The 22943-nt window shown below is 42.1% G+C and overlaps 1 protein-coding gene and 1 long non-coding RNA gene across 3 annotated transcripts; one reads left to right on the top strand and one right to left on the bottom strand.

Annotated features, from left to right (window-relative positions):
- Positions 1-212: 212 nt before the first annotated feature.
- Positions 213-22943, bottom strand: LOC143343831 (uncharacterized). The gene is made up of 5 exons (XM_076769106.1): positions 21472-22943; positions 4435-4578; positions 2606-2907; positions 1456-1712; positions 213-1118 (listed from the first exon to the last, which is right to left on the bottom strand). The coding sequence occupies exons 1-5, from the start codon at positions 21782-21784 to the stop codon at positions 374-376; spliced, it is 1761 nt and encodes a 586-aa protein (XP_076625221.1). The 5' UTR covers positions 21785-22943; the 3' UTR covers positions 213-373.
- On the top strand, positions 742-5562 carry LOC143343836 (uncharacterized). 2 transcript variants are annotated; one of them, XR_013080016.1, is made up of 6 exons: positions 742-881; positions 965-1135; positions 1443-1755; positions 3619-3781; positions 3987-5178; positions 5336-5562. It is a non-coding gene; the product is annotated as an uncharacterized LOC143343836 (long non-coding RNA). The 2 variants fall into 2 exon arrangements; XR_013080017.1 differs by lacking the exon at positions 3619-3781 and having other exon boundaries at positions 1500-1755.

The raw sequence follows: 22943 nt of genomic DNA, 5'->3' as shown, positions 1-22943 counted from the left end.
AACTATTATGGTTTCTACAATATTAAGTGTCATTTTATGGTGCTCTTTATATAATATAATACACATTCAATTCGTAATTGCACGTCGAAAAAACAACGGATTTTCAATCATCAAACACAGCCGGTTAACTTATAATTAGGAATGGGCACGTTTGAATGATTTTTGTAATTGAAATACATTCATTCGTTATTTGTTACCTAAATTAATATCTACTGGGTATCGAAACCGAATAAAGTATTCTGTACTTACTCAGCTATCGAATGTTAATGTATTCTGCATTCGTTGATCAGGTAATTATAAAATTCCCGTTTACTTCTACCGTGCACGAATACATTTTGCCCATCCCTGCTTATAATTCTAAAATTCATCGTACTTAAAATATCGTGTTGTAAATAACCTCGTCTTCCGTGCTGATTATCGAGTCGATTCGCTCGCTCGTTACCATCGAGTTCGCGTATCGATCGTTGCTGATCTTGCTCGGTAATTCCGCGGGCGAATCGCGTCCTTTCACGATAATTTTAATCCTGGCCATCACGTGACTTCCGGGACACTTTTGGACCTGCGCAGCCGCGTTCTCGCAAATCTCCGCGTAAATATCGTCAGCTTTGGTCCTGGTTAGTTTTGGAAGGGATGGCACTGGCGTCAGACTGTCTCTGACTCGTGAATAATTGGGCTGCAGTTCGACGTTCGCTGGCATCTCTAAAACGCTCGTGGATACCGATCTTTGTACAGGTTGCTTGGAGTTGGAATGACTCGGATGAGAGGTAGTTTCTGGCTCCAGGCTGGAGTAACGCTCCTGACACCTTATTGCGACTTCCGGTTTCACCGCGAACGTAAACGAGGCCGATTTCTTCGCTGGATTTCTGCTACGACCACCCTGAGTGAATTTCGAGATACGTTCCAGGAACCCGTTCCGAGAATTCTGTCTAGTCTGACTCTTCTCTCTAACGGTGGTCTTTTTCAGTTGTTCCAGCCCGTCCTTCAAGCTCTGCAAGATGGGCTTCGTTTCCGTCTTGGGTTTGATCTTCTTCAAATGCATCTCCTTCAAGTTTTCGCTGGTTGGATGCAGCTTCAAAGGTGCCACTCTTGGTTCCGTTGCACGATCCCCGACCGCCCGGCTGGAGTGGAAGAACAGGTTAAGCAACATAGATTATATATTTTCAAATGTTTTGCATCTTTCGAATATCGCGGTAATACGGGACAGAGTACGGTATATTATCTAACATCGGTGATCGCGTATAACGTATTTCTGCTCTATCGATGCGCCTACGTATGCATGGAATCGATATTCCTTTGATTTATCGATTGTTAAACGGTTCGTACCTAACATCACGATATTCGAGCGACTACGAACGTAGTAATGTAAACGGGGGAACCGGGAACGCATTGAATACGTATCAAAGTATCGATATAGTGAATTAAAGGTAAAATAATGTTTACAGAAATGTGATTTACCTGCAAGCAGATAATAATCGTTGCATTTTTGGCGATGCCAACAGCCTAGCTTCCGATGGATAACCTAACCGCGCTCTTCTCACTCTCGGAGCACCGCTTCCTGTCACTACGAGTTCGAGCATTTCGGGATTGTGGACTGGCCTCTCTGGTACGATACATCCTAGAACTATGGGTCCTCGTGTCGAACTTTCCAGCTGCATTAAACCACCATATTCTCTTGGCAAAGGTACAGGAAGAGGACCAGCTATTAAACGAACCTGAAAAACATGAATCTTCAGCGACGGTGACAAGTCAACAACGGTGAGTCGTAAATAAGATTAAGACTCTGGTATTGCATGTCAAATTTGTTTCGAATATTTTAATGATTCAACAAATATAATTTCAATATTTTATTTGAAAGACTAATTTGCAAAGGTTTATAGAGGTTAGAAGTTAATCTCTTTGTGGCGACACTTCTTGTGTTCGCCAGCAGAGGGCTGTTCTCTCTCACAAGCATTTAACCGACCTCCTATTTCTATATACAGGGTGTTCAGCCACCCCCTGGGAAAAATTTTAATTAGAGATGATTCTAGAGGTCAAAATAAAACGAAAATCAAGAATATCAATTTCTTGACTGAGGCTTCATTAAAGAGTTATTAAAAAATTAAGTTATAAAATTTTGAATCGTTCTAAAAAAAATATTTTTGGCTGCAGGGGTCAATTACAATAATTTTTGGTCATTACACATACCCTCGAAATCCTACCCACTTTCTAGAAAAAAATTCGAGTAGGTATTGAAATTTTTAGACGAAATTAAAAAATTTCAAATCATACTAAAAAAATTATATTTAGTTACAGGGGTCAATTACAAGCATTTTTGGTGAATAGACCTACCCCCGAAATCCTACCCACTTTCTAGAAAAAAATTCAGTACTGTCGAAATTTTAAACGTTAATAACTTTTTAACGAAGCCTCCATCAACAAATTAGTATTCTTAATTTTCGTCTTATTTTGGCCTCTAGAATCTCTCGTTAAAATTTTTCCGAGTGAACGCTTCTCGAGTGACTATTTAATATCCTGTTGTTTAAAACAGAAATTGCTAGGCTTAGGTTGCTTTTGCTATAGTAGGTCTTTAACACAGATTAATCGACAGAGTAATAAGAGTACTCACTCTTAGAGGTAAGGGTCTCTTCGCTAGGTGGTGCACTTTGTACAGCACTTCGTCGCTTCCGGTATCGATGCTTCCGTTTTGACAAATGGCATAAAATTCGCCTCTCGCCGACAATGGTGCAAACACCTCGCGACCATGCGGATCCAAGCACTGCGCGTACTGATCCTTTTCGGAAGAGCTACCGGAAATCCCGAAGGAGACCGTGCTGCACTTCCTCGTGTCCTGGAACACCGCTATTAATCTTAGAATTTCTCCGGCCCTGATCGTAGTCTTCGTGTAGTGAGCTCGTAAATTGCCATTTTCTGCGAACAGATAACACTTTTAGTAACGCGGGAAGAAGATAAATATAAATACAATATGGCCGAAGTCGCCGAAAAATGGCAATCTTTATTGCGGATGTACACTGTTAGTTTTCAAGGAATTCGACTAGATAGTTATTTCGTAGTTATTTTCGATAGTTAATATCGTCAAGTACTCTGTCTGCGTGCAGAGTTTTCTGCAGCAGTATTAATAGTTCCAGTTTCAAAGCAGAAATCGAAACTCGGATACCAGCGGCTTTACGTCACCTTTATCGCTGCTTTATGCATTTCTGTCTCTGTACAATCTATTTAACGCATTTAACTTTCTGCTTCCGCTACAAACGTGTAATTTGCACATTCCTCGTATTTATCTTTTTACCGGAGCCCAGAGTACGCACGTTGATATTTATACATGCATTTGGGTCAAGAACGTTGTTCCTGGATATCACGAAAGGTATTACGTTCACGAGTGTCATTATTTTTCATTCTATCCCTTTGGTCGTTGCTTCCTTGTACAATTCTCTCTATCTTTACGCGTTTGCCCGTTTCTATTCTCATTTTAAATGTATTTCCGTTTATTTTCTGGCATAGTTTGTTATTTACTATTATTCATTACCCCTTGTAGCTATACTTTGCTCTTTCCTTAATCACTTTTATTCTAACTGTAAAGTTTTTTTACAATCCATTAACACTTAACCTTTGTTTCAATTTCAGTTTCGATTGGATTCGCTAGATAAACTGATGAGTTCAGCTTTATAAGATACAGGATTAATTGAGGTCAGGTTTTATAACAGGTTATAAAACAGGTTTTATTACTTTCCCGGTTGTTATTGAATACAAAACATACAGATTTTGAGAGCGAATAGGTGTCTGCAGTGTAGGTATACACTACGTACATTGGGCGTGCATTTATATTCATATATGAAATCAAGTTTTCTTCGATTCTTCCCTTCGCAAAACAGCATCTATGGATCTGTTTAACAACCCATTCGCTTTTGTAACGAAGAGCGTGTAGTAAATGTACCGTGTAGAGCTAGATCAGGCCCAGCAGCCTCCTAAGCTTGTGCTTATTTTGCTTACAGGTTGGTCCACTTCTGAAGGGGATCGATTCAAACGACTCACCCGGTATACAATTCGACTTACAGGTAAAGCTGCAGAACGAATTAACCGTGTAAGTCGAGGACTCGTATTCTACAGTCCTCTCTCATTCCCTTTTGTCCATTCTTTGGCTGCCTTACGCCCGTCCTTATCTTCTCTTACCCTATTCTACACTCTCTTATTGTCTTCTGCTTCTCCTCTTTCGTACACTCTCCCGTCGTCAATCTCGATCGGATTTTTTCATTCGCTGACCCGTGCTCTTAATTAAGGCCCCAGAGGGACACGAGCAGATCGGTAAAAAGGCGATGGTGCAAGAAGTTAATTCACGGATCGCTCGGCTAACGAGGTCCTGCACAGCCTCGTGCGTATGTCGCAACGACACGTCCAATTCTAAGCCTGCTAGATATTCGTGTCCGCGATATTGTCACTTACCCATTTTCGAGTGCGTCAAAATATACGCTCGCAGTGGCGCCGCCAATAGAAACGTGGGCACTCCTGCTCGCACTAGGGAATCCACTCTTCTGTAAACGCGCGCGCCACCCGTTGTATTGGTGCCAGATATCACAGAAAACCATCCTGAAACCAAAGGAAACGGAAACTCAGGTCATTTGTAAAACGAAGTAGTAAACGCAAATGGTTTTAACACGTCTGATATAATTGTTCAGATTAACGATTAATATTTGAATTCATGTTATAGATACCTGTGATTAGACGGTGAAAATTAACGCGATGTGTAAGCGAGATGTCGTAAGAGTTCGTGCTTTCGATTATAACGTTTAAAAGGAATGCTCCCTGCATAAGCATTAGGCGTATAGGAATAATAGTTTCTACGATTGAATGCAAATTTCACTACTCAATTACTTGGGGAATAATGATATTCAGATTCTAACAGCGAACGTTTGTGGTCGTTGCTAGTATGTTAATAGAATTTATAATAAAGGAAGTGACATTTCAGTTTCATTATTATTGAATCTTTCGCTCGTATACTTACACGAAGTAAGTTCATTCTGCTGTGTATTCGATTTTCAAAGGCATCGACTTGCACAATCGTTACGCTGAAAGTATTTGTTTCCTCTGAACTATCATTCATGGAACGAAAAGTTGAATAATTCTTCTTGTGAAAAATTTGACGAATGCATCGAACGTCAAGGCACGGCATAATTAATGAATGATGGAGTAAGTGGCTGAATGACGCCGGTAACCAAGTAGTAGTTCAAATTGATCCTCGTAAAGTAGTTGGAAATTTTAATTATTTAAAAATATAAGGAATGTTCCTTTCGACATTTAAATGTTAGCTTAGAAAATATTTATTCTCTTCCCTTTTGTTGGACAGGGTACGCAAGGGGACAGAGCAAAAAGATGAGAATGAACATACTTACACGCGTGATAAAAGCTTCATCCGAGATTTATGAAGATTATGTTAATGAAATGCAGCGATCGTGCTCGGTAGCAAGATAAATTATGAGCTCGTAATTTTGAGTACGAAGATGATGTTATAAGGATAAATAATTTTGCATTGAAGTTACATATGTAACGTTTAATAGCGGATAAATAGAAGCAGACTAATTATGATGAAAGTAAAAGGAAATTATTTTCATATATGATTCATATCGCGAACGAGGACGTAGCTCTATTAATTTTCAGAATTAGTTATGGAATGTTAATTCTTAGAGTACGATAGAGCGCGACGACTATACCTGCGCGAAAGATACATCTCCAGCTAGCTCCTGCGCAGGTATAGTTGTCATTTCCATCGGGACAACTATTCTTTGGTCCATTGTACATATGCTTTGTGCGGTTTCATCCCCTCCACTATGTGCAATCGGTGCATCGTTGCAGCGTCGCCATCTAGTGTTCGAATAGCGTGACAACGGAGGGGGTAACGCGAACTGAGTCATTGGTCCCTCGGGCGGTATACGATTCGGTGTCATCGGGTGCGCATTAATGCAGATAAGAGTTAAAATGTAAAATTCTCTAAAAATATGGTACCATCATTATTGCATCAGTCTGGTTATTTTATAGCCGCGTCTCGTGCATGGCTATAAAACGATGATTCGCAAAAAACAGCTGTAACTCAGAGGCAAGGTCGAACGAGTCATACAAACTTTTTAGACTCTTTTTACCAACGCAGAATCCATTTACCCAGAGATATCCTACCAATAATGAAACGTCTTATATACTCGCGTAGCTGATCCGGGGCATAAATCAGCGGGAACATTTTCAGATATCGCCCCGGACGAAACAGATTTACGTTCGGGTTCGGCGCGCATAAAAACAACCCGGCCGTATTAGCCCGTCGTCCAGCGCGAGTACTCAATTACCCCGGCTCTTACAAAGTCGTCCGTGGACAGCATAAGTTACGGGACACTAAACAAAATACCTTGCAGCTTACCGTTTCGTGACGTTAACGGGCTTTGTTTCGCAGTATATTACGCGCAAGTAATTCACGCGGTATATCGTCCAGGCGAAACGTTACCGCGACGGGGCGGAGGAGGCAGGCAGGCAGGCGCTGAATTATATTACACCCTCACGCACATGCGTATTCGGCGAACGGGGGCCTCCGTCTTGAGGCTGGTGTGCGACGGGTAACGAGAAACGTGAGAAGAAATATAACGAGATGCTTTTAAATTATAGTTAAACGCGTCGGTGAATACGGTGTGTGGCCTCGTATCGGCCGCTAACCGATACACGTTATGCATATAAAATTACCCCGCGTTGTTATTATAGCCGCCAACGAGTTACAGCCGCGATTCGGGTAATTGCGATACAGTTTAAGCCAGTGTCTTTCGATGCGCGAAAGGGGACACGACACCTAGAGGGATCTTACGGGGCGCGAAAGAATATTTTATATATAGAAGGATCAGAATGCAGCGACACTTTGAGCGCTCGCCACCAGAGGGCTACGCTCTTGACTCTCTCACAAGTGGCGCCTAAGGCAAGGCCTGCTAGGGTTGCCTTACCGATGAGTTCACTAGATTCAGAGCCACAATTGTAATCAGAGAGTGCAAGTGAGATTATATAAACTTTGGCCATCGAAACAAGTAGGAAGTCAGTTTTAAGAACTGGTGAGGACTTGCAACTAGTCAATTTACAATAACTGTAGCAATATATGGGGGCATGAGGCTAGAATTGGGACTTCCTGGCTTCCGTCAGGTCGAAAACCCCGATCGAGCTGATGTTCTCTTATATCTGGGCTATTATCTCGGTAGTAGCCTGGCGCAGAGAATTTCCGGCGAAGTTGGCGGGCCCATTCTGGTCAAATCCACTCACCTCACCTCCACGTGGGGCCCCTGGGACCCTGTATCGACTGACGTTAGTACAGGGTGCGAACGAGTGAGTGGTAAAAATCAGTTTTTACCGGAATAGCAAGACCCGAGAGAAAAGATCCTTACGTAACCGGTTTTTTAATCTGTAAATCACGGGCGTAGAAATTCCATAATGGAAATAAAATTTTTTCCATGTTTGGATAGTGAATGTCGCGGGATTTCCACTGAAACACGCCGGAAACCGTCGAGTTTTCTTCTGGCTGTAATTGGTCGCGTTCTCCGAGGCGCGCTCGCGCGAGCTGCGGGACCGGAATGCGACTGGTCATTGCGTTTCCGTTTAATTTATTCTCGGAGACAATGAGATTGTTTTGATCTTGGAAATATAGCGCGTGCATGGTTTTTCGGTTTTACTAAGCCTTTCTTCGCGAATAAAACATGTTTCAAAACTTACAGTGAATTATAAAATATTTTTCTTTTCTAGGTGTATTTTTTTTCAGTTTGTACTATACATACATATATATTGTAATCTAATATTTTGTATTGTATTTTGCAGTGAAATGTCGCGAAAGTTTGATGATCAGATTTATTTTGTCACATTTGTGTTCAAAATTGGTCATCAAAGCAATTATTGGGTACTAGAGATAAAGATGGACGAACCATTTGGTCCAGGATACACGAGTCGTAGTATAATACGAAATCAGAATAGTAACAATGTACAGAGGAGTAACTTCAGGTTACATGTTCCTTCCTTATTGCGATCGTGAAGTTGTTCCCCAGAACTATACTTTACCGTTTACCAGTTTCCTCGAACGGTCCACAAATACTTTCTCACGAATGTTTGAGATTGTGTGGATATTCCAAGGCTACGAATACACTTCGAATATTTGAGTATTCGGTATATTACTGTTCAACTTATATTGATTTTTAAAAAGGCTATAAAGCAAGAGATTTTAAACTCTTCGCTTTGAAAAAAGTGCAGGGTGACTTTAGTTCCCGAGATACAAGCAAAAAGCTATTGCATATTCACCGAACAGTAAAATTCAAATGTAAATTATCGTGCGCAGCTTCCGAATTACGAGTTATATTTACCAAACGTTTGAACGACAATTTAAACGAGTAGTCACAGCCCTATTCGAAACTGGTTAAGCATCTCCATTTTGTTTCTCGTTCGATTTGTCCTCTTGGGCGATCTAGTCGACCACAAACGATCCGCCGAAGAAAAGAAATATCAATCTACTTCCAAGTATTACCGTGCTTTGGACTATTGCTCGTGTTTTGCCTCGTTTTCTCCGACTGGTATAAGATCGAAGTTGCCGTTATGTCATTCGTAACGGGCTTCCATGCTACGTCTTCGGGTATAACCATCGGTATGGTAACGTTCCAACGATAGGCGTGTATACTTACGCATGATTTACTGGCAAACGCCAATTTTACGCTCCGCGCGTTTCGCATTTTCCATTTCGTTTTGCGGATCATAAGTAACGCGCGTAATACGTTGTTCTGTTATTCCTGCTAATTTACGAACTCCTTGGAGACTAGCGCGCTCCCCGATGCGCGTGCAATTACGGTAACTGCGCAGCGATCAGCGTACAAAATAAAATTACGACGTTCTAAATGTTGTGTACCGTTCCACGTTGTTCATCCTCTGTCAAGTTTGGCACAAATTGTTCCCTGGTTCGTGCTCTGCGCTGTTCTTTTTAGTTGTAATCATCCTGTACCGCGATCGCGAATCAACCACCGAAGGCACTTCATTAAACAGCAATTTTCGAGCGAATTTATAAGTTGTCTGCACGGTGAAACCGACGGGATGCCTTTTATCGTGAACCCTTATTTGATAATCAAGAAAATTGATTGAATTCAAACTGACAACAAATCGTTTGAAAAACGAGAAGACAAGTCTCGGTGTAATAACTTCCTAGAAATAGTGTTTGTGATCTTTGGGACAATAATCAACGACCTGGTATAATTTTTGCATCTTGGAAACTACTGGCTGATGATGTATAGTGTCTCTAGTTACTATGCTAGTTGATCAGTACTGAGGACTGCAAATTACTTAGACTGGAAGTGGTACCTCACAAGGTTGAGTATTTATATCTCAAACCCTCTGAAGTCTCAGGATTGGCAAGATGCATAAACTTTAGTCCTCCAGCAGGCTGATGAGGTTGGACCATCATGCCAGTTTATGAGTTACGGTTAATCAGCTGGGTCCATCTAGAGACAGTAGTGGTTTTAAAAAGCTTTGGAACCGATCAGTATAGACACACAGAGCCTACAGTACAAAGTGAAACATATTTCTCTAAACTAATGTCGAAGAAAGAAGACAAATGGACTCTGAAGCCTATTTCCAAGCATTGGGGGATCAGCGTACGATACTGTGAACGACAGTTCGCGTACTCGCCACCAGAGGGACCTCTCTCTCGCAAGCTCTTACCGATAAGTTCCACAAGCAGACCCAGGACGACACAGGAAATCGCCGCAACACCAAAGGGAGCGATAAACCAGAGAAAGCTTGAGAACCACTGGTCCCAACAGACTATCTAAACCGAGGATTAATGTTACAAGCGTGTTCACGAACCCACGAGCTTGTCAGCCACTTTCAAACGACGTTCCTCGGCCCGATAATCTAAAATCTAACGAAACTGAGTCGTGAATCTCATCGCGGGGACGCAAACGGTGATCCTACGAGTCCCCTTATTCGGGGACTGGTCGGTGGAACTGTCTCTCTGAAACTCCCCGTGGAAAAACGTTTGGTCTAGAGATTTTAAATAAATCGGGGGGCTCGCGTTCCGCCGTGTTCGCGGTTGGTGGTCTTTCGTAGAAGGACAAAGGATGTAGCCATTTAGTAGGAAGGAAATACACGGCGGCGTGTTTCGGTTCGTCTGTAAAAAGCGTTCCAAAGTTCGAGACGATAGCAGGCGCGCGCCCCGCGGCGGTAATAGCCAGCGAGCCGCGGCAACGGGGACACGGTAGCCGAGTGGTTGGCTGACCGAAGGTCGGCTGGTTCTTTTGGTTGTCGCTAATTGATTTAAGAATGCCGCCCCGATGCGAATGCACGCACGCTGCGCCTCGAATCCGGCCTTTTAGCGCGCGCGCGCGCGAGCGCTGATCGTCCGTCCTGGAATGCCACGGGCTTCCACGGACGATCCTAGCCGCGCGCGGACCTAAATCTTTCGCTCGAGCTCTCGGTTTTACCCCCCTCGCGCCGCCGCGGTCGTTGTAGAATTTGTTTTTGATACGGGAACGCGAACACGGAGAATGCATTTGGACAACGGAGCCTTATTTTTTTTTTTCGTCCTCGATGCTCCCCGTAAGATATTATTCAGTGCGCCGGTGAAGATTCGGCGGTGGTAATGGTGATTCGAAATAGGCCTCGAGGATATACTTATAGGCGTTGCTTATACTTGCAGAATCGTTTTTGTATTCAAATAGTTCGTGCATCCATGTATGAGCCGGTATTTAAATACGTCAAATATCTGAATTAATGTGACGTGGGTGCATTCATCAGGATATTTAAGATCAAAGAAAAAATTCCATGCTGGAATTTCGTTAAAGAATTGTCTCTCTATGGCCCAAAACATTTTTGGCTTCTGAAAGAGTTATATAATAGATCATAGATACAATTGCAATATAATTTTTAACAAAATTAGCCTGTGAAAGATTCCAGTGTACAAAATTGCAACCAATAGCAATTATAAACAATGGCTCTCGCAAAGATTGATATATGTGTGTGCGATTTAAGAGCCACCTGGCGTCATAGAGGGCCAAGTTCCAAGGAAATTAAGCATGGCGGTACGCAGGATACTCCGGGACCGTGTATTCCGGAAAAGAAACGTCGCGTATCCCTCGTAATCAACAAAAAATTACACAAGAGTGCTTCCTCCACTTTCCATCTCCACGCGCGTACCTGACACAGTTGACGCGACTTGTTCAGATTCTAATCGAAAAGATCGTCGTATCCGTTGGAAAAACGCCTCGAAATTTCAAGTCGAACGCCAGTACGCGTCACGTGAACCCGGTAACGATTTCGCGAGTCAGCCTCTTCCACGACTAATTAGTATATGCTACCGCGAAATTAATTACGCAATTACACGGTTTTTTGATTGATTATTCCGCGGGTAATGTCTGAGAAAGGACTGGGTCTAAGCATGCGTCAAAGTCATTGTCAGCCGAATGCACAATGCAATTTGGTTCACCCATTTTCTTCCGGGAACATTTTCAATCCACATTGTTGCAAACGGGAAGTCATCCAACAAGTTGATTATCATAATAGGGAAAAACTATTTGCCCCTTTCGAAACACAACACCTTGCACAGTTCTTTTCGAAAATAACAGAATGGCGGATCTAGAAGTATTCGAAGGGTAACAAAGAATAGAAATATCAAAGCTTCGACGATGTGTCAACGAATAAGTGACTCAGTGGACGGGGATTTCAATGTTTACTGACTCAGTCGGTATTTTTAACGAGTACCAATTTCCCCGGGTAATCGAAAATGACGCATTGGCGGTTGACGCGCGTGCCGTTGCGTTACGAAACGGAACCGCGTTGGAAACGCATTCGCGGCACGTGTCTGGGTATAAATTTCAGGGCAGAGACGGCGAATAAAGGCCGTGTCGCGCGTTTGTTCCGTCTAGAAACTGTAAATGGCCTCGAGGATCACGGGTGGAACTGTGCTTAAGGTTGTTACCCCTCGAGGAACCAGATGTTCGCTTGATCCAGGTGCGCCCGCGTAGACCCACGTCACATTGTAACGCTCTTCAGGAATTAATTCTGATTCAGATTTTTCTGTGGCTCTGTGAAAGGAGGCCTCCCTTTTCAATGAAACGGACAATGGCCCCCGCAACTCCAGATGTTTATCTTCCCTTTGGGGCACGGGACTTTTAAACGTCTCTGCCCACTCCCGCGGCGAATGCTTTCACGGCGACGTCGTGTAGGTTTTTAGCGCTGCTGTAGTCCGGTTCTCGACGATATTTTATTAAAAATTGTACGTCCCGTGTCGTTCAACCGACAGTCTTCGGATTCGTACCCGAGTCTAGCGTCAACGGAAGACGGGACTTCGTTCGAACGAAGCCTATCGGACATTATGGGACACCAGATTTAGCCACGAAGCCGAAGATAAGCGTTAAATGACTTCCAAACAAGTTTGCGTAAAATACTGACCATGAATTCGGATACAGTAGCCTTAAAGTCCTGCTGGATGTGCTACGAAGGCATTTTGCAAAGGCAGTGGGTTGTGAAACGTTTGAAAATTTCGTATCATCGGGAGAAGATATCGAAGATAGGTCTCTTAAAAATTGATTTAGTATCCGTGAATTTCGTTTTGGAATTTTCAAAACCGATTAGAATGTTAGATCGCGGGATTTAATTGCAAGAAAGTAGCTGCCATGCTACGATATTCTAATCGAAACTGATTAGAATGGTAGATCGTGGCGTTTAATTACAAGAAAGTAATAAGAAGACTCACCACTAATTTGATTAATTGGATAAAAGTTTATTGCTACGCGGGGAACATTTTTGAGACATTGCGAGGGGGGAAGCTGAAGGGAAAGTAGTCGTTGAATTTTAAAACGCAACAGCGAACGATGCGGCGAGATACAGGAAGGTATGATTGATTTGTACGACTAGGATTCAAGATAAAAGCAAAATGTAAGAGAATAAGAGGAGATGGGATGTCGACGCAGTGTATAACCAACGTGACAGGAACTATCCGTCTCTGTAACTTTTCATACGTTCATTATCTTAATCTCCCGAGGGACGAATTATTTCGTTTGTAATAAGCAAAACTTAAAATTAATCGTGACCCGTGACACCGATCAATCTTACGACAATATTGCGGCATTATATCATTGGTAAATTTAATTACGAACATTTATTCACAATTTCAGTAATGGCTTTCGTATAAAAGATACGAAACCTACTTTAATGGGAGATTCTAGAGGCCAAAATAAGACGAAAATCAAGAATATCAATTTGTTGATTGAAGCTATGTTAAAAAGTTATTAATGTTTAAAGTTCCGCCAGTAATGAATTTTTTTCTCGAAACTGGTTAGGAATTCGAGGGTACGTCTGTTCACCAAAAATGATTGTAATTGACCTCTGCAACCAAAAATAATTTTTCCAGAATGATTTGAAATTTTTGAATTTAATTGTTAATAACTTTTTAATGAAGCCTCAGTCAAGAAATTGATATTCTTGATTTTCGTCTTATTTTGGCCTCTAGAATCTCCCATTAAAATTTTTCCCAGGGGTGGCCGAACACCCTATATAATTAATTATAGTCGGAATAAAGTCGTGTTTGTACTCGTTTTAATCACGGAAGTCTTAGAAACCCATTCATAATACTTTCATGACGATATAATGCCAAAAATACAAATTTTGATTTTCTTTAACGAATGAAATTTGCTCCATTTCACATATAGAGGTAGAGATTGTTTCATATATCCGGGTCGTACTGTACCAACGTGCTAACGTAGAGTTTTATCCCCACAATGATTCTGTCACTCGAACCAAATGTAAAAAGTTTCACTTGAAAACGGGAATTGCTGCGTTGGGTACGCGATACATTGCCTGTTATGCACAGAAATTCCATATGCACCGTACAAATGGTCTCGTTAGTCGTAAACTCATAAAAGACACGAATCTGAGGAATATGCAGATAAAACCGGAAAATTTCTGTCTAACGGATTGCATTCGTGATATGTAGCTATAAACGAAAATTCCAATGTCTGAACTATGAATAACTACATCCGTTGGCTCCTTGACATCGCTGTTGCGAAGTAACAGTTAGTGTATGTATGAATGCATGAGTGTAATCTCGCTAAGTATTTTTTCATGTTTGGTTTATCGGTTCTTGTTGTAATCAATGTTAGTAGCCACTTTTATTAATTGAGCTGCTTCTTTTCTAGATTAAATAAATACACTATCAGCGTGCATATAAATAATGTATAAATATGTAACACGTATCAATAGTGTGTACACATAATATACATTAATTGTATGGCGTAAGATAAGCTTCAGTGTGTTCTAATTTTCTGTTCTCACGATGGTATATCAAATTTATAGTTTCCATCGTTGAGTAATCTAATTATTTCATATTATTTTGGTACTGGAGAGATTAATAATACATTTTTAACTTTAGAAGTTAAATTAGAAGTATTTGTTTTCTTAGAGTTTTTCTGCAAGCTCTCAACAAATGGAAGTATGTTAAAATATTTTTCTGATACCAAATGGGGTATCTTTAAAATTTTGTAGGGTTTAGAAAGTGTAGTTAAAGACAAATCCTAAGAGGGAACCACTAGAACAGCTAGTTATTTTTATGTTGAGCCTTTAGGGACACCAATTGACTCTTCAAAAGATTGCAAAAATACTGTCAAATATTACTCACAATATACCTCAAACTCGTAGATGTCAATATTAATATTAAACTATAAAATCCAAGAAAAAGCTACCTATAGTCGATTGGTATTGATCTGACCCTGCTTGCAATGCACTTTTTTTTTAAACAACTGAGCGGGCCATCGTTCCTCTTGCCCTGTCGTTACAAAACGAGTCTCTCGCTCTTCTACCCTGCTCGATAATTCCCCGGTACAAGTTCCGCAAAACTTGGCATTCTTCGACGAACGCATTTCAACGTCGTCGCGGCGAAGGGGGGGAAAAAAATGCAAGGGAGTCGAAGGTCTCCTGATGAGAGGAACGAGGCCGTCGACCCCGGCGAGAGCTGGAGGTTTACACGCCTAATAAATTACTGTAAACTGGAGCCCGTAGTCGTAGCCGAGGGTTTGCACGAATAGTAGTTAAGTGAGCCGGTGATTTGTGCGATATCGTCCATCGTCGCTATCAGTCCCTGGAATCGGATGCACGGTTGAATCTTCCTCGGTAATTTTATCCCGGTTGAAGGTTCAAGTTCCCTCGACAAAGATTCCGTTTTCCCCTACCTTTTACTACCGATTCGAACAGTAATCAGCGGTCTCTCTCTCTCTTTCTCTCGAGCAAAGTCTCTCGTGGACGGAGTCGCGAGGCAAACGGCAGCCCCGGCTCCTCAGGTGAAATTAAAATCGATGCATCGTCCTTGCCGATCGGCGTTCAGCCGTCATTACAATTTCATAAGTAGCGTCCAGGAGGCATCCGTGGTTGCCGCAGGATCCATTCGTTCGCGGTGTTTCATGCGATTTCATTCAGGATACGTCCCGGGGATCAGCGACGTCCTTTTTTTGCGCCTTTCGAACGTCTTCATTTTGTTCCACTGGTTACTGCGTGTGTCCGGGAAAACGTTCCCTCGTTGCGATAAAAATGTTTAGAACTTTTTGCTGCCCGTCGTAAGCTGATTACATTGATTTATGGCGGGTACAAGCGTGCTTCTGGTGTACACTTTGTTGTTCACTGTGCCTCGTGGTCTTCCTTTATTCTTCGCGTGTCTTCCTTTTGCTACCACGTAGCATTCGCGAACTGGGAAGTCTGACTTTGATGAATTTTTCTGACACAAAAGTAGCTTTTCGAAGTAATAGCCTTTTGAAATTAAGTTTATTTTTAATCTCGATATTTGTTGAAAAAGACTATTTACAAGTGTTTGCAATTGTTCTACTCCAGTGGTTTGTTTAAATATCCAGCAAATATAGACTCGGTTACGTCCTTTATTTCTCTAAGCACATCATGATTTTTATGCCCCGCGAACGTTGGCATTAGTTCCGTGAAGAATCCCCGCAGATGGTAAAATAACTTCTTTACTGACTTTTAATTATTTTACGAGTCACGTCACTTTACAGCCATAACACTACATTTCAGGTTTCATCACCGCCACATTCTTCCAGGTTTTACGGCACTATTTACAAAGTAATAAACTTTCGTCGTAACCATAGTCCTGATTAGCAGCTATTAGTTTCTAATGAAAGATAATGCCTATACGTATATTTTATTTGTTGGCGTTCCATTAATATCTTCAAACAGTTATATCAAAGTTATTGTGCAAGGTATCTACAAATGAAAATGAAAACGAAAAATAAATGATCCGTTTCTAAATCAATTTAATATGGCGCACGTAATATCAGCGAATTTGTTTTTTGAACTGGCGAACGAGTCGTTCAATTGGAAATGTATCAATTTATTTTTCACACGAAATACTTTACGAAATAACTGTGGAACAACTTTGAAAATTGACTACGATCAGATCGTCGATCGTTAGGGGTTAAAAATGTTAAGTCCCGGGGGGTTCGGTGTCGCGAACCCTTCGAAATGACCCAGCAGGAATCGTCCGTCCGAGTAGCGCGAAGTTGGATGTAATCGGATTCGGATCGGGCAGCGTCGATCGCGCATTTTATGCACGTGCGTCGGACAAATGAGATTAGTCGGGTGACGAAAGTGTACGGCTCGGAACGGAACCGATCGTGGCCGGTTGAAATTCCACGATGACGCAGAAGGAAAAGTGGCCGGTGGAACAGTTACTCAGGGATCGAGACCCGCGTTCTATTTGCTGCCAGCACCTGAGAATTTCTTGCTGCACGCGAATCACAAAGAGTCCTCGCTGGCTGATTGGCCCGACGTGAGATCGATTCGCCTAATGAAACCACCTGAGGTATAAGGAAACGCGGATCTCCGCGTCCCGTGTTACACGGCGAAAGAAAGTAGCCTACGAAATACGAAGAAATCAATTTCACCGAACGAGCGTACGCCAACCGACTGTAAAGGACAATGCTTGAAAATGGCCATTTTTGGAACTCGTTGGGAAAGAGGAACTTTTACGTAATGTGCATCCACAGGGTAAAGTGTCTCCCAACCTCTTTTGGTTCGTGCCCCACGTATAAAATTCCCATAGAGAAATTAGAAACAAAACACTCTCGATGTACCATATTTATTCTATGAATATGTTAGCGTTTGAAACTCGCGGTATTGGCGCTGTGCGTCTACTGGTCACGCGCTCTGGTGGCGAGAACCAATCACGCGGTTCTTCTTGCATTGCTCGCGCGCGTTCTGTTGTCGACGCGTCGCGTCGTAAGATACTAGTATCATTTCCGTCTGTAAATACTTTTAAACGTCTGTGAAACCATAGTGAGTGTTCAGTTGAAGTGGATTCATCGCCCTAACGGAAGATGTGCATTCTCAACGAGGACCGACCCAAGACTGTAGGATTCAACTGTTTTCGAGGTTATGTGAGTCATGCAATCTTTTCAATACAAATATCAACACTTTGTCTATCTCTTTCTCTGTGATCGTTTAAATACAAATCGAACGAATAACAGGTTTATCCTTCGTTCATTGTTCGAAACGTTCGACCAGATAATTTTGCCCATCTCGGCGTCTAAATGTCGCGAAGACGTCGAACGGTCTGGCAGGAATGAATGGATCCGATGTCACGTGGGCACGGGCCCCGGTAATTTTTATCATTCGAGGCTCATCGTGAATTGTGCGGCACTTATAGCGAATTCGTAGGCGTTAAATAATGTTTCCTTAGTCAATTTACTGTTAGTGCTTGTTCGATATAACCTCCATCGACCAGCACGGATCGCATATTTACGAGCGAGCCGTAAAGTTCGCTTAGACGCGTGTGTTGCACTATTTGCTACGATAAATTGGAGCAGGCCAACTTGTCTCGTGCTTGTAGGTTTTACGGAATGATCATCCTTATTGGCGGTGATAACGATCGTCTGTCGGAATAATTTACAACAGCACGTGTAGGAGCGTACGTCTCGGAGACGATACACAAAAGTTTCTATTTTCTTTTGTGCTACGCAGATTTTCAATAATTACTCGATACCGAGCATCTCCATTTTCTACATAACAACTAGCTGCTCGTTTACATGAGAAAATTAATAATACGATTCCAAACGACAGGCAGGAAGTGAAACTGTCGTTTTTATTGTGGGCTACGCTTCATTTCAGTTTGAAAGGTCAGCGCATGCGCACCGAGGAACTTTCACGGTACGTATAAAAATTTTCCAATGCATCAAACTGTACTTTCCACGAATTTCGTACGCTTCCTACGAGGCACAGCGCGAAACCATGTTTACTCTATGAATCAATTTATATTCCAGATGGAAAGGTCAGTGCGCCACTCCGCTGTGAACCTATCGTCGTTCGAGTATCTAAAAACAGTGATTCATTCACGGTTCGTTCGCGTAAACAAGGGACGTGGGCCGATTGACCGACGCCAATAGTAAAAGTGTTGCAACGTAACACTTTTTCCCGATGAATCACGCGACGATTATAAAAACGAAATTCGTAACAGGATTTTTTGCGCGTGACGCGATCGTTGCAACCTCCTTTCATCACGGTCGATCGAATCAACAGGTTAATCGGATAGGCGTCGTTTCAATAACACCCGAGTTGTGTCGCAACTCGAGTAACAGGCTGGTACGCTAACTATCATGCCCACTCAACTTTGGGAGATTTATAGAGAATTTCCAAAGCTGTTCATTGGACCAACTCAAGGAGATATTTGGAGGTGTCGATTTTTAAAACAAAGAATTATATAATTACAGTACAAGTATTGTTAAAATTTTTCAAGGCAACACGATATAATTTTTGTGTAATAATCTTTATTATTACTCAAGTTATTGCGTGTTTCCTGCAGTCTATTGTTTTGAATGGCTGCCATGATATCTAAAGAATGGATCGATGAATCTTCAAATCTTTCACACATATTAAGTAGATCCTTTATCGTGCGAAACAAAATTTATTACTGGAAGAAGTAAACGATTCTGTAACTCTTTATGTGGGTGGCCATTTTGTCAAACAAATGCCTCATTTCAGTTAAAATGTATACAGTACATTTTAAATTATTTTTGTTTGCAAAAGAAAATGTTTAAAGTTACTGGCAGTCCAACCTTAACTCTGTAGGCAATAGTGAAAAATAAAAATAACTAGAAAATGGTTCTGCAACGTGGGGGTATTTTATTCTAAAAATTAGCGTTTTAAAGAGTTAATAGACGACGTCGGTGCATTAGTCCTGACATTATCGAAGTCGGAAAGGCCGCGTTCGAGCTTGTTCGTGTTCGAACGTTAGTAAATCGGGGCCCCTGCGCCCGGTCATCTTTTTCAGAAATCGGACATCGTTATGGAACTGCTGGTCAGACGAACAGCCATCGCGGTCTTAAACTTTCTCTGCTTTACTCTCGCCCATTCGAACTAATAGGTCCGCATTACCCCATTTTATTGCCTCGTAATTTCCGTTTCAGATGTCAGAAAACCAATATAAAGGGTTCGCGCGAAGATATCGTCTGGAAGAGGTCGACGGCGACCGTGGTCAGGGCCAGTTTTGCAACTTATTGCCCTACAAAGTGGTTTACGATTCAAAAGGAAAGGGACGGGGGCCCCGATAGTGCAACCGAGTTCTCGCCGGCGGAGCATTAGCGTCCACCATGAGGCCCCCGACTCTTTCGCGGAGTGCACTGTATAACCAGTTTCAGTGATCTAAGCTGGTTATCACAACCGTTCCCGTTTGCTTTGCTGGACATAATTTACGTTTTTCTGAAAATGTCTACCGGATACCGGGCCCATTAAAAGCTAACCGCTGGTTGTCGGCGATTATGGTTCACTGTCAACTATAACCAACCCTCCTCCCCTTTTTTTCCTATGTATTTTTTTCAACTATTTGGCTAGGAACAGGTTTCGCGCGCTCCGATATCGCTTCTAAAAATTGGGAAGAAGATTCCGCGCGGTTTGACGAATAGGAAGTTAGGGAGGGCTTAACCCCTCCCTAACTTGTCTGACTGCTTTGAAAAACGATGTTTGTTTAATCCAACAGTTTAGGGGATGATAATATTTGTTTTCAACATTGTAATTAATAAAAACTGCATTTTTAGAAACAAACCCTATAAAGAAAAACTGATCATTCTTAGTTAACCCGAAAAATATGAGCGTTAAGGGGTTAAATAAAAGTAGAAGCGTATTATTTGCGACTTTTATTCGTATGTTTCGATATATGTAAAATTTGTCGAATACCAGATGATTATTTTCTTTTATATCGTATTTTAAGAAATATTTAATTTCTCAAATTTGAATAGAAATTTCGTACAAATAAAATATAACGGTTAATCCTAATCCGTTACTCGTTAAGTGAGAATAAAATTTTCATTTATAGAATTAAATATTTTACAATGAACAGGAGGTTACAGATACTAAGAATAGGAGGTGTATAGTCATTAACATGATCTAGGTCTGAGCACGGTAGGTAGAACTATCCTGGGCAGACTATATAAACAAGTTCTCAGGAGAATTAATTAAATATAACGAACGTAATCTTTCTCGCTTATATAATTTATGAAGTCATGGTTAAAATGCATAATCAAACTAGTAGTAATTTATATTCTTTTTTCTTTCGGGAAACGTAGAGCCTATTTGTTATGTTTTTGTTAGTAAACTTAATGCTCTCGAAATAGTTTTCCATGTTTAAAACAAGAATATAAGAAAATTTTTGAAGCTGTTGGAATTTGCTTTTTGTAAATGATGTTACGATCGAGTAAATTTTTATTTTTTGGATAAAATTTTGCCTATTTCTACCCTATGTGTTCACCAGATTATATACTCCAGACATAGAAGGTATACGGTCACTAATATGCTTCAGATTCGAATATGGTGGATCGTAGAATTGTCCTGGGCATACTATTTAAACGAGTTCTCTGGAGAATTAATTAAGCACGGCGAGCATAATCCTTCTCACTCTTAGCGTGTTGAATTGAAGAAATTACATGGTGAAAGCATACATATTGCTTTGAGGTGCAGAATATTAGATTTATGAGATTTATAGTGCGAATATTCATGCTATTCTCATTTAACTTGCAACTCGAGGTTAAAAAGGGAAAGGGAGAAGTAAATTATATATGCTTCGATATAAAAAAAATTATAGAATAATAGAATACAGCCATATTTAGATAGCCATTTTAATAAGAAAAACTAGGTTCATTTCCCAGGTCATTTCAGCGTCGTGCGATGCTAGTTTTTAATAAATAACAAGTGAGTTTTAAAAACGACAGAAAATACTAAAAAAAGAGTGCACAAGTTCAATTGGAAACCTTGTCCTGGAATATGAAGTAATAAAATTCAGATTTGGATCAAAATGGACTCCCCGAGACGATCAAGAGTCAATACCTCGCAAGTGGTTCTCCAAAACTTGCGTCATCGTTCCACAGAAATTGGAAAAGAATTTTTCTCCGAAACGATCAACTCTACAGATGCTCAAGGCAGTTTTATTCAAGGAATTTACTCGCGACTTACCCGGATAACCCTCTGGGATGACTATTTCCGGTCCCACCTTGACGTCGTGCCTATACCGATGTATCAATAAGGTAGCAGTGACTCGTAGCGATTTCTGTTGCTGCTTATAGAGCAACACCGGTCTGCCACTAGTGCCTTCGAGCCTGACCACTCTGGGCAACGAGAATCGATCGAGGAACTCTCGAAGGGGCATGTAACTGCCGCTGGAACTGGAACTACCCTCGGCTGTCGCCTCCCTGGAACTCGGCAGGGACTTTGGCAGCGAGGGCACCTCTTCGCTGGACATCGTCGAGAACTCACCGTGCGACGACATTGTTCTGCGCACTTTGATCGCGCGTTCTACGGCCAGATCGGAAACGAGACCTGTCCCCTGGCACTATCGCGCATCGTTAAACCTAGACAGAGTCTAGGGACCAGCTACACGGAGAAACCTTCTGGTACCGCACAGGAAGACTTATCGGAACGACACGTTCAACCTCACAGGAACGGATCTCGCGTATACTTGGAACAAACACTTTTTCTTTTCTTTTATCCGGGACGGGAACTCGGCAATTAGCTCGGAACACTTTCCTCGATCGTGTCACTGCCGGTGTCTGGCCGTGGTTGTCACTTTCCACTCAGCGGTCGTAGAATACGAACTATCACGATTCCACCTGAAAAGGATCGTGCAATCCTAGGGTTCATTCACTGTACACTGACTGTTACCGCGGGCAACAGCACGCAGTGAGACCAAGGATCACGGTACGACCGAGCGTCCTTGCGAAACATGGATCGGGGTCGTTCAATCTCTGGCGTTACGAATCCTTAGCACCGCGTCGACTCTTTTCTTGAACGCCTTGGTGTCCTTCGCGAACTGTCCGCCGTGGACGTTGCACCGGTCGCGTCGAACGATCATCTTTTCCTCTCGCGCGAAGATTCCAGGGAGAAACAACCGTTGCGTCATTCTCCCCGAGCAGCTGACTCGGTCGATTGCGTCGCGATTTCGACGATGGAACCACGGGGTAATTAAAGATTCCGCGGAAAGACGGATCGTCGTATGGCACCCGATCCGCTGGTTCGTCCAACTGTTCCTTCTCTCTACGGGAAAGAGGTGCCCCGCGGTTCGATTCCCGTGGCGTTTATGATTTAATGTAGCTGGGTTTTATCTCCTCGTATCCAAGAACTCTCGAAGGGGCACGTAACCGCCAACCTTCAGACTCCTGGGTCTCGACTGCATTCCGGTAGTCCTGGATGCCAGAACGTTCGAATCTCAAGGAGTCTGAAGCTGCAGTGGCCCACGAGGCACGTGCAACATCCTAACCGATGTTAGGATCGGTCACCAGGACTATGACTAAAAAAATTTTCTCTTTTCCGCAGGAGTACCCGATCCGTCGAAGGCCCAGGTGGAGGAGGCGAGGTTTACCAAAGAATTTTTTCGATGCACGGGTCACAGTCGTCGCGGAGGCGCTGTGCAGACTCCGGGGAAGAACCGA

The sequence above is a fragment of the Colletes latitarsis genome, chromosome 7 (genome assembly GCF_051014445.1).
Source record: "Colletes latitarsis isolate SP2378_abdomen chromosome 7, iyColLati1, whole genome shotgun sequence".
NCBI classification, from domain to species: Eukaryota; Metazoa; Arthropoda; class Insecta; order Hymenoptera; family Colletidae; genus Colletes; species Colletes latitarsis.
Note: the sequence above shows the minus strand (reverse complement) of the source record. Positions and strands in the feature narration are given on the sequence as shown.